General features: G+C 43.8%; 1 protein-coding gene across 1 annotated transcript in view; it reads left to right on the top strand.

The window, feature by feature from the left end:
- The window catches only part of USP18 (ubiquitin specific peptidase 18), a 42,389-nt gene extending 31,296 nt beyond the window's left edge, over positions 1-11,093 (top strand). The window contains exons 5-11 of the mRNA XM_012651038.1: positions 3,082-3,161; positions 3,454-3,600; positions 4,428-4,523; positions 5,343-5,510; positions 8,655-8,783; positions 9,303-9,352; positions 10,597-11,093. Coding sequence (XP_012506492.1) covers positions 3,082-3,161; positions 3,454-3,600; positions 4,428-4,523; positions 5,343-5,510; positions 8,655-8,783; positions 9,303-9,352; positions 10,597-10,642 — 716 coding nt within the window. The 3' untranslated portion in view covers positions 10,643-11,093. The remainder of the gene's footprint in view (positions 1-3,081; positions 3,162-3,453; positions 3,601-4,427; positions 4,524-5,342; positions 5,511-8,654; positions 8,784-9,302; positions 9,353-10,596) is intronic.
- The last annotated feature ends 1,126 nt before the right edge of the window (positions 11,094-12,219 follow it).

Here is a 12,219-nt window from a genome sequence, read left to right as displayed (position 1 = left end):
AGGGAACATAGGAGCCTCCTACTTCACCATCTTGCTTACATCACATTCTATAATTCTTTTTGTACATAGATGATTGGCTAATATTTTGTTGAGGACTTCTGCATTTATGTTCATGAGAGATACTGGTTTCTAGGTTTTTTTCTTGTAATGTCTTTGTCTGGTTTTGGTATTAGGATAATGCTGGTCTCATAGGATGAGTTAGGAAGTATTTCATTCTGGTTTTATCTTCTGGAAGAGATTGTAGAGAAATAGTGGTGAACCCATCTGGGCACTATGTTCATTTCTCCTTCCATTTCTCAGTCTGGATAATCTCAATTAACCTAGCTCCAGGTTTGCTGATTCTTTATTCTACCAGCTCAAATTTGCTATTGACCTCTAGTGAATTTTTTATTTCAGCTGTTGTATTTATGAGCTCAAGAATTTCTATTTGGTCCTTTTTAAATAATTTTTTCCTTATTGATATTCTTTATTTGGTGAGACATCATTTTCATGCTTTCTTTTAATTCTTTTGCCATGGTTTTCTTTAGTTCTTTTGTTATATTGCAATAGCTAATCTAAAGTCTTTGTCTAGGAAGGCCAACATCTGGGGCTTCTCAGCGACACTTTCTACTGATTGCTTTTTTCCTGTGTGTGGGCCATACTTTTTTGTTTCCTTGTATTTTTTGTTAAAAAATGAACACTTTAGATAATATAATGTGGCAACATTGGACGTCAGAGGCCCCCACAACCAGGGCTGGTTGTTGTTCCTGTTTTATTGTCCCTTTTGTTATTGCTCTTTGTTTAGTGACTTTTCTGAACTAATTCTGTAAAATCTACATTCCCTGTAGTGTGTGGCCACCGAAGTCTCTGAAGTTAGCTTAGTGGTCAGAGATTTCCTTAAATGCCTAAACCAGTAAGTCTCCCACAGTTTGCCAAGGGCCTCTCTGTGTCTGCCAGGGCACACTTTCAAAGCTCAGTCTATGACTCTGTATTAGACCTCAGCTCTTTCTTGCACATGACCCCAATGTCAGCCAGACGTGAGAGACTGGGGCCCTCTCAGCTCTTTCTTGGGTATGCAAGTGGACTTCTAGACCTCTAGAAACATGTCAGTGCTTTTCAAAGTCTCCGGTGGACGTCTTGTTCCCCAGATCTTTCCATTTTTTTGCCAGGTTTTTGTTTGCCTGAATGACACTGTAGCCTCAGGTAACTGCACTGTTGAACAATTGTTACTGAGTGTTTTCCACAAATGCCCAGGGGATAGGGATTTTCTTCTGAGTGAGCCCGGAGTCAGGCCAAACAATGACAACACCCTGGGGTTTTTCCATGGAGCTGCAAGACAGGTCAAATTATAGAAGTGCTCTTGGGATGGGACTTTTTGAGAAACTCCAGTCCCGGTCTGACCCCTACAGTGGTTGCAAAGCTGTTGGTTTTCGTAGCTTCCGTGGTAGTAGGGCTGTTGGTATTCAAGGCTACTATAGAGCTGGGAAGACGGGAACGGGAATAGGCCAAGTTTAAAAAGCCATAAATCCTGCTCTTTTTACCTAGGTTCAGCAGTTTTTCTCAGATAAACGTTCCTCAGATTGTCGCAAACTTTGGTTAATTTTCAGAGTTCTGAAAAGGTTGACTTGACAATTTCTGCCAGCACTCTCATGGTTTTTATGGAGGAGCAGGTTGATGGAGGCCCTCACTCCACCCTGCGGCTGTATTCTCATCTTCGTTTAGCTTTCCATAGCAGTTTGTATACCTTATTTTTCTTATTTTTAAAAATTCTTCTTTGCATTATGATCATTTAAATACTTGTCCTCCACTAGAATAAGGTTTCTTGAGGACAGGAACTTTCTCTGGCATGCGCAATGCCTTGCATGTAGCAGGTATTAAATAAGCTGTGAGTTGGGCAAGGACCCCTGTATTTCTTAGATGCATGGGGACTCGGCTCTGATATGGTTTGATGATGCCAGATGTCTCCATGTGGCAAGGCTGTGTGACTTACAGTCAGATATCACATCCAGTGCCAGCTCTGTGACAGGTGGCCTTCTGTGGACAGTTCCCTAGAGAACATCACCTTAACCCTGCTCCTAGAATGTCATTGAGTTCATGGTTCATTATCTTGGAATATAGATTAATCTGTTCAACCAATATATCATATTCAGCATGTATGTGCCAGGTGTTGTAGGTCAGGAGCAAAGCTGACAGTCTTTGTTTCCGTGGAGCTTATAGTTTAGAGGAGAGACAGAACAAAACCAAAACCAAAACAAAATCAAAGCCCCAAAATGTTGAGTACAAATTGTGATAAGTATTATGAAGGAAAGAAAATGGTGTTGAGATGGCAGCTTTAGTACATTTACAATAACCACCTTTTCTTGCAACATCTTTGCATTTTATCACTCACCTTTCCTTTTGTAAAATAGTTCTCAGTGTGTTTTCCATTTCTTTGGCTTCCCAGGTTTCTTTAAACTCGACAATTTTGAATTCATTTATATTCATTCACAACACTCTCAGCCTTACATTTACCTGTATGACGTATGCTCGGTTCACTGTTCAACTCCAGCTTCCTCTTCGCCGGCGTCAGCTGACACTGAGATGGTTCTTTCCACTTTTGCTTTCCTAGATACCTTTGGGGAAAGCCTGGGTCAGATATGAGTATTGGGAAACCGCTCAATGTTTAGGAGGGTGAATAAAGAAGATACATAAAGGGGCTGGAGGACTGGATGGCCATGGGAGTTAGAATGTCAGCTCGGTATAGACATCAGTGATTTGACAGAGACATAGAGGAGGATCCACTATTGACTATTGGTTCTATCGGGCTGGGCCCCCAGTAGGGGCCAGTAGGGGTGGCTGCTAAGTGAGAGGACAGGACACTTGTATAATACAGTGGGACTGGAGCATCAGTTTTAAGAGGAGCTCTCAAAAATCAAATACGAGCTTATTTTCCACTTATTGATCCCTAATATTTAGTGCAAACTTAGCCTACCTGGGGGGTAGGAGGCTAGGAGAACACAAAGTGACGAGTATTCATGTGCTTCGAGGTAGCTAGGGCACAAGGGCACGAGGCGTGTCGCCGGTGGCCTCACTAATTGGGCTGTTACTTTTCTCTTTGGCCAGTGTTTGTCCAACATGATGCTGCTCAACTCTATCTCACAATCTGGAACCTAATTAAGGACCAAATCACTGATGTGGACTTGGTAAGAACCTAGAACTAGGGGACTCAGAAGTTTAAGATTCTGCTCATTGAACTCATTCAGCTGTTGTTTATGTGATGTGTAGAGAGGAACCAAAGTGTTAATTCATATAAAATGCTTATCACCGTTCCATAACATGGTTACTGTTGGTCCATAATATTTTGCACCTTTATGTGTAAAGAGCATTAGTGGCTACCATTTCTGGAGCTTCTGTCCATGGGCTCCAACTTCTGGAAATTGGCCTGACCTGGTTTATGGATGTACTCATCTTAGTCTCTGCTCCTCCCTCTTGCAGGTGGAGAGGCTGCAGGCCCTGTCTGTGATCCAGATGAAGGAGTCCCTGATTTGCCTGGACTGCGCAGCGGAGCGGAGCAGAGACAGCAGCATGCTGACTCTCCCCCTTTCTCTTTTTGACACGGCCTCGAAGCCCCTGAAAACACTGGTGAGGGGTTCCTCTTGGTGGATTTGCTGCTCCCATATGCCCATTTTCCGTTGTTGTAACCGAATGCCTGAGACTTGAGTGGTTTCTGAAGAAAAGGAATTTGTTTCTTACAGTCCTGGGGGCTGGAAAGTGCAGGGTTGAGGGGCTGCATCTAGAGAGAGGCTGCTCGCTGTGGAGCCTGGTTGCAGAGCTCCCAGACGGCGCAGGACATCACATGCGAGGAGGCTGAGCGTGCTGCTCACATCTGTCTTCCTTTCTTACAAAGACACCGGTCCCATTCCCACGATAACTCGTCAGCCCCGTAGCCCATCAGTCCACGAATGGCTTAATCCATTCATGAGGGCAGAGCCCCATGACCCAATGACCTGTAAAGCCCCCCCTCACCCCCGCCGTACTGCCACATTGGGGGTTAAGTTTCAACATGAATTTTTGGGAGGACAAACATTTGAACCATAGCAGTGTACAACCCAATATTGCCAAATCCCCCTTGCTTTTTTTTATCTACCCTTGGCTTTTAAAAAGTCACTTTTTATTACATTCACATGGCTCTGGCCAATTTCCCTTTTGTTTTGGCAAAAAAGCATTGTTTTCCTCCTACTTCCACTTTCCTCACACTGCTCCCCTAACCAATGCCCCTTCTGTCCTGTTCCTTCCGTCAGCATGTATTTTTTGAGATCCTGCCAAATGCACCACACCAGGCCAGATGTTACGGGGCACGAAGAGAACCAGGAAAAAAGCTTAAATCCGCACCTGCAAGGTGTGGGGAGGTTGTGCTCTACATGGGAAATACCAACCGTGCTTTTCTCTTGTTCTCCTCGGTGGGACAGGAAGACGCCCTGCACTGTTTCTTGCAGCCCAGGGAGCTGTCGGGCACAAGCAAGTGCTTCTGCGAGAACTGCGGGAAGACGACACGTGGGAAACAGGTACTCACTCCCTAAAATCAGACACAGTCATCACTTGGTACACACGGGGGGTTGGTTCCAGGACCCTGGCTTTTACCAAAGTCCAGGCATGCTCAAGTCTCACAGTCGCCCTGTGGAACCCGCGTATATGAAAAGTCGGTCCTTCCTATATGCCGGTTTCACATCCTGCAAACACTGTATTGTTGGTCGGCGTCCGGTTGCGGATATGGAGGAGGGCTGACTGTATTTCCTGGAAAAACAAATCCACATATAAGTGGACCCACCGGGCAGTTCAAACCTGTGTGGTCAAGGGTCAGCTGTGCTTCACTGGTCTGCGGTTGCCCCTGGTAGATTTCCAGATAGAGTCTCCAGAGTCCCCGGGAGCTCCTCATGGTGGTTGAGGGAGGGAATGTGGGTCAGGCTAGTGTCTGGGACCCTGGGGTCTCTGATTTCCAGAGCTGTGCACATGGCTTCTCAGATCATATCACTGAGAGGGACGGAGCCTTTTAAGGACAAGAAGAGAAGGTCCGAGAGCAGTGGGCAGGGTTTTTCCCTCGGCTTCCTAGAGCAGACTCCATAGTTCCCTTGGGTTCTGGGACCTGTGCAGAGCCCTGGGGCTGCTTGTGCCTTTTGTGGGAGACGTGCAGTGTTGCAATAGTCAAGTGCCGGATTATTCTTAGTGGACCTCGCCAGATTCAGCAAACGAAAACCGCTAACTACGTTGTATCATTCCGCTCTGATCTTTTTGGGAAGAACGTACCACCAGCCCTGAAATTTCTCCGAATCTACCCGTTTCAAGTGCCTTAGGACTTTATCACCACAGTGATTTTGCTTTTCCAGGTCTTGAAGCTGACCTATCTGCCCCAGACCTTGACAATCCACCTCATGCGATTCTGCATCAGGAATTCACAGACAAAAAAGATCTGCCACTCGCTGTATTTCCCCCAGAGCCTGGATTTCGGTCAGGTCCTTCTGACCGAGCAAGGCCTGTCCGACGGCGAGGCGCAGGTGAGGCTCCTCCCATCCTGCATCTCGTCACACACGTGCCCTTCAGATGGGCCCTTAGCCCTGAACTGCTGGAAGTCACCCATTCATCAGATGGCATTGTCAGGTGTCTCCTCTGTGTCATTCTGTCATGTAAGAAATCATTCCTCTGCTGGCCGTGCTTGGGATACACAGAGCAAGGGAAACAAGAACTTGGAGAGATTCACAGAAATATATTCATATATCCAAAAACACTTATATTTTAAACAGTATTTTAATGATGGAAATCTGTGTGTTCTTGAAGAATAATAGGTTATCACCATCAGTGCTATTTGTAGTTGCTTTTCTTTTAAGATTCAGAAGACCTTATTTCTATTAATAAGTATTGCGTTTGTGCTCAGATGCCTCACAGCACCGAGGGAAGGAGCCCACAATTCAGTATTTTCCTTTTCAAATAACATGCAGAATACTTTCAAATGCATAGGCAAACATGACATGTTGCGTTCTTAGTACCAACCACGTCCCTATTAAACAACCTGTACCCACTTTGAGGATAAAATGATAAAGTAGCCAGTAGACTGGGCCAAATTTAATCAAAGTAAAGTTTAATTCAATTTTCCTGAGATGATAACGTATTAGGAGATTCTCAGGGGAAACCATGACACAAATATCTTTTCTCCATAGGTTTGAAATGCTGTGTGGCAGAATTTTTATTTCCATATATATGGATCTATTTTTGGACTATGTTCTATTTTATTGATCTATTTATGCTCTAGAACCATAGTACTTAAAAAATTAAGGCCTGATAATATGTTATAATAACTCCTGTTATAACAGAATTTCTTTACCTATTTAGGGCATATACATTTCATAGGATTCTCATTTTCTGTCCTAGTTTTCCTTATTTCTACCTGCACAGCCTGCCTGATGAGGTGTATTTAAAATTGTCTTCTACTTAAAAGACTTTGTTGATTTTTTAAAATTCTAGATAGATTCTAGTTATCAGCCCTTTATCAGATGTGTAGAGAGCAAATATCTTCTCCCATTCTTTAGGCTATCTATTCACTCTAATGATAGTTTCCTTGGCTGTGCAAAAGCTTTTTAATTTGATCAGATCCCATTTATTTATTTTTGTGTCTGCGGTGATTGCTTTGGGGGTCTTCTTCAAAAATTCTTTGCCTAGGCCGATGTCTGAAAGGGTCTTCCCAACATCTTCTTCTAGAATTCTTAAGGTTTCATGCCTCAGGTTTAAGTCTGTTATCCATCTTGAATTGATAGTGCCACCTCTGTGGAAAAGAATTTGGAGATACCTCAAAGAGCTAAAAATAGAAATACCATTGGATCCAGCAATAGCACTATTAGGCATCTACCCAAAAGAGCAAAAGACATTCTATAATAGAGACATCTGCACCCGAATGTTTATGGCAGCACAATTCACTATTGCAAGGATGTGGAAACAACCCAAGTGCCTGTCAGTTCATGAGTGGATTATTAAAATTTGGTATATGTATACAATAAAATACTGCCCAATTATAAGAAACAACAGTGATCTATCACCTCTTATGTTTTCCTAGATTGAACTTGAGCCCATTATCCAAAGTGAGGTGTCACAGGATTGGAAGAATGGGCTCCACTTGTACTCGCCATCAAATTGGCACTAACTGATTAACGCTATGGTGCTCACACGGTAGTAATACTCTCCCGGGATTAGGGGGATGGGGGTGTAAACACAACTAAAGGACACGGGGAACACTGTAGAGGGGAAGGGCAGGCCTTTAACTCTCACTTGGGTGAGGCAAAGACATAAAATGTAACCAAAATGTTTGTACCCTCATAATATCCTGAAATAAAAATTTAAAAAAAGATTAAAAAAAAAGACTTTGTTATGGAAATTTTCAAATATATACCAAAGTAGTGAAGAATTAGACAATGAATCCCCATGTAACCATGAAGCAGCTCTAACAGTTACGAAAACTCATGGCCAGCCTTGCTCTTCCTACACCCCAGCCCCTACTGGATTGTTCTGAAGCAAATCCCAGACATCATACTATTTCGTCTGTAAATAATTCATTATGTCTCTCTAAAGAATAAGCACTCTTTTTTTCTAAACATAACCAACTCCATCTCGATTTCTTAATATCATCAAATACCCGGCCGATATTCGGATTTCCCTGACTGTCCTGTACTTTATGTGGTTGTTTTAATCTAGATCCAAACAAGGTCTACACTTGAATTTGGTTAAGTTTTTTTCTCTCTTTTTGGTTAAGTGTTTGGTTTTTTTTTTTTCCCAGTTTTCCACACCTTTTCTTTTCCTTGCAGTTTATTTGGCTGAAGAGTTTTTTTTATATTCCAGAATTGGCTGGTTGGTGTCATTTAACATATTCCTCTAACCCCTTTATTTCTTATAAACTAATAGATGCAGATACTGCCCTGCATTTTTTCAAGTCCAGCATAAAGTCCTCCAGTGAAAACAGAATAATTGGGACCCTCCATTCTGGGTGACTTAGCTTGGCTGGCACTACCCTCACCCTCTGTCTCCCGTCGCTGATCCTGTTTCCAGAGTCTCAGGTTCGGGGCGTTATTGGACTGGGGGAGAAACAGAACTGTGTTCTGATGGCTCTTCACCACTCGTGGGAGAAAGTTCTAATTCTTGACTTGGTCTTCGTGGCCCACCCCTCGTGACCTCCCAGCACTTTCCTGCCTCCCACGCCCTCGGTGTGCTCGGCTCTGTCGCGTGCCTGAGCCCTTGCCATCTCCGGGTCCACACGCAAGAACACCCCCTTCCCGCGGCTCATCTGCCAGTTGTGTTCATCCTTTAAGGTCACTTCAAGCATGTGTTCTCTGGGGTGCGTTCCCTGGCTCTCTAGCCCTTCCTTAGCTGCTTGTTCTGTGTCCATTTTGGGGCAGAATTGGGTCTTCCCAAATTACCTGTAAAGACATCTGGTATAAAACATGCCATTACAATTCTGGTTTTTCTATTTCTTTTTCAGTTAGTTGTGAGATTCCTGAGGTTAAGGGCTGTTTTCTAGTAGCCTTGAAGTACCTGCACCTGGCGTAGAGGAGGCAATGTATAAGTGTGTGATGAAATAATGTGTTTTTTTAATTCAAGACTAGGGCTAGAAAAGGAAGAGTTGTAGGTGAATCATGTCGTGCCTTGTGTCCTTCCAGTCCCGACAGTATGAACTCTTTGCTGTGATCGCCCACGTAGGAATGGCCAGCTGTGGTCATTACTGTGCCTACATCCGGAATTCTGTGGATGGAAAATGGTTCTGCTTCAATGACTCCAATGTTTGCTGGGTGAGAAACATTATCCAAAACATTGCCTCTTGCCCTGGATTAGCCGCCTTTAATAACGTCTGAGCCCAAGACCGCATGGTCCGCAGGATCAAGACACACCGTGGTCCTGTTCTCTGTGGGGCCTTTCGTGAGGTATAAAGCCCTTTTCTGCATGAAGTCCCCATCATGTTTACAGCTCTGTAAGAGTCCACTTATCTCAGTTTCTAGGTTTTTGGTGTTCTAGGCTGGGTGCCCTGCAGATTCATGCTTTGTGGGAAACTTCTGGAAAGCAAGAAGAGTTAGAAATGTACAAGTTAGGACTTTGCGATAAACGTAACAAAGTTTAAACAGAGGGACAAGGTATTAAAAAGACTTCATTATACACAACATCCTGTCTCTAGATGCTCCAGGTTCTTGGGAGTTACTGAGGGTGGGCTTGTCTGGAGGAAGGAGGGAGGGAAAGCTGTAGCACCCTGCACTCTGCGGATGCTGACTAGATGTCAGCGGGATGCTTGACTGCATTTGTTCATGTACTTCCAGGTGTCCTGGGAAGACATCCAGTGTACCTACGGAAATCGTAACTACCAGTGGTAAGAAAAGTGCCTGGGTCATGGCGACCTGAGGAGCTTACATAGGGTTCTTGGAGCTGTATGAAATGCTGATGGATTCGGTTGTCACTATGACGCTGATGACTCCCCAGTGTCAAACTGTACCAGGCTTTCCTCACAACTTAGACTCCAGTCATACCGAAGCACGAGTCGCTCTCCAGACAACCAGGGCCTCCCTCTTGCCCTGCGGCTGTGCACATGCGGCTCGGCTTGGACCGCGCTCTCCTAATCTGCCGTCCAGGCAAAGCCCACTCGCGTTTTGGCACTCGTGGCCTTCTCCTGCTCTGTGCCACCTTCACTGATTCACCCCTGCAGATGTGCAGGGCTTGGCATGTGCTCTCACTGCGTGTTGAGCCTGCCTCCCTTACAGCAAGGGGCGCTGGTTTCAGTTGTTTGCTCGCGTAACTTGCTTTCACAGGAGAACATGAACTCTTTGGGGGGAAGGATCCCTTTTTTCATCTTTCTTTGTCTGGCTTGCATTTAGTGAGTGTCAATAAACATTTTTTAAAAATCCGTAACTACAGAGAGGAAGCTGGAGGAAAGAAATCTGAATGAAGTTAAAGCAGAGAGACCTTAAATTTTTTCAGCTGAGTTTCCAGATTGTGTACTAGATGGTATTTGAAGTGGTTTTCAGCCGCAGAGGTAGGCCTGATCACTTGAACGATAACGAATTAGGTGAAACTTTGTCTGAAATGCTCCTTCTACTTTTTTTTTTTTTTCTTTCTTTTCCATTTCTTCTAAGCATCTCTCCTAGATGCCCAATCTTTACCACTTGCTGGTTGTCACTGATTCTCTCACTGTTTAGATCAGAGCATGGCACATTTTCTCTGGAAAGGGCCAGAGGGAAAATATTTTGGGCTTTGTGGCCCATATGGTCTCTGTTGCAACCACTTAACTCCTCCCCATAGCACAAAAGCAGCCATAGATAGTACGTAAATGAATGAGCATGGCTGTGTTCCAGTTAAATTCATTTGCAAAAACAGGGTTGGATTTGGCTCGTGGGCCCGTGGTTTCTCAACTTCTGATTTAAATATTAACTAATAGAAACTTAGCAGTTATTGTCCCAAGTCACCCATTTTGTGTCCCTCTGAGGTGATGGATAGATGAAGACCATCAAACAACCTGGAAGTTGGCTGATGCTGCTTGTCCTTACGTGAATTAATAATGTATCGTTTCAAGATGAATGTTTCATTTTGCTGTGCTGATGCATGTTCTCTTCTTTCTAGGCAGGAAACTGCATATCTTCTGGTTTACATGAAGATTGAGTCCTAATGGGTACACCCTAAACCTTCAGAGAGTGACAAACCATCATTTTCCTTTTGTATTCCTGAATCTACCTAGTCTAAGAGATTTTGCAATGAGGAGAAGCATCATTTTTAAACTGTACAAATAAACCTTATTTATAATCAGGGGTATTATCAAAATATTTAACATGACTCTGGACAGGTCCTGATCAGTCAGATAGATACTTTTACCAGTGGACTCTGGCCACATGGCTAGATCAGGGTTCTGGGTGTTCCCTGCTGTGCGAGGCACTCACTCTTTTGTTAGGAGATTGCGGGGTGTCCAGGTGCTCCCAGGGAGGAGAACAGTGGTAGTGGGAGGCATTTAGGTGGCAAGGGTCAGTGGTAGGAAAGTATTTCAATATTTTAACAACTGATGTGACCATACTGGTATGTACTGGCTGAATATCAGTCCTGTTTATGCTTTATTGTATTTTTAGAACCCATATGAATGCCATATAAATCAAATGTTTTATAATTCTTATTCATTTATTCAGTAAATATTTATTGATCACCTGTTCTTCATAAGACAGTGTACCAGGTACAATAATGAATAAAGTTCTTTCTCTCAAAAGGAGTTTGCAGTTTAATGGGGAGGGTAATTAAAACACATAAGATACCGAGGGTTTGTGCTATAGGAACTCAAAGGCAAGTAAATCACCTCTGTTGTGCAGCTATGGGGGAAGGCTTCAGGCTGGAAGAGGTTAGGTTGGAGGACAACAATTTACAGGGAAAAGCTTACGCAATGGCATGGACGAAAAAGGCAAGGCTCAGCGTTCAAAGACAATCCACAGACGTGGCTTTTCTATCCAAGGAAGCAAGTGATGAGGGATAAGGATGGGAAGAGCTAATTTGATAGGTAATGAGGATCATTGAAGGGGTTCGAAAGGAGAGGAACACTTGGTTGCATTGTGGTTAAACTAATCTGGGGGCCAGGGACCTGGGTTCGAGACAAAGGTGGTGGTGGGAATGGAAAGCCATTCACAGTCACCAGAGCCATTCTGGAGGAAGAATGGATGCGGAGCATGAGAGAACAGGGGTCCAGGGAGGTGAGCCGGGTAGGTGTTGACATCCCCTTTCACTGATGAAGCTGTTGAGACATTCAGATGTTTAATGATTTAAGATTTCATACTTGATAAGTGGCAGACCAAAACTTCCAGCATAAAATGTGGGTAATTTCTTTATTATTTTCTTTTTATTGGCTAAAAATGATTAGCTGTGCAAGAATAAATTCTGACTGTAAAACCTTCGAACAATATAGAAATACAAAGAATCCCTTCCTTAGAGTTTACCATCGTTAAACAAGTGTGTGTATTGGTTTCCTAGAGCTGCCGTAACAAACTACCACAAACTGGGCTGCTTAAAACAACAGAAACTTACTGTCTCACATTCAGGAGGCCAGAAGCCCAGAAGTAAGGCAACCAAAAGGTTGGTTCCTTCTAGAGGTTCTGGGGGAGAGTCTGTTCCATGCCTTTCTCAGCTCCTGGTGGTTGCTGGCAATTCTTGTCACTCATTGGCTTATAGCTGGGTCATTGCAGTCGTGCCTTCCTCTTCACATGGCCTTCT

The sequence above is a fragment of the Propithecus coquereli genome, unplaced genomic scaffold (assembly GCF_000956105.1).
Source record: "Propithecus coquereli isolate 6110/MARCELLA unplaced genomic scaffold, Pcoq_1.0 Scaffold346, whole genome shotgun sequence".
NCBI classification, from domain to species: Eukaryota; Metazoa; Chordata; class Mammalia; order Primates; family Indriidae; genus Propithecus; species Propithecus coquereli.
The sequence above is the reverse complement of the archived record's forward strand: the minus strand, read 5'-3'. Positions and strand labels throughout refer to the sequence as shown.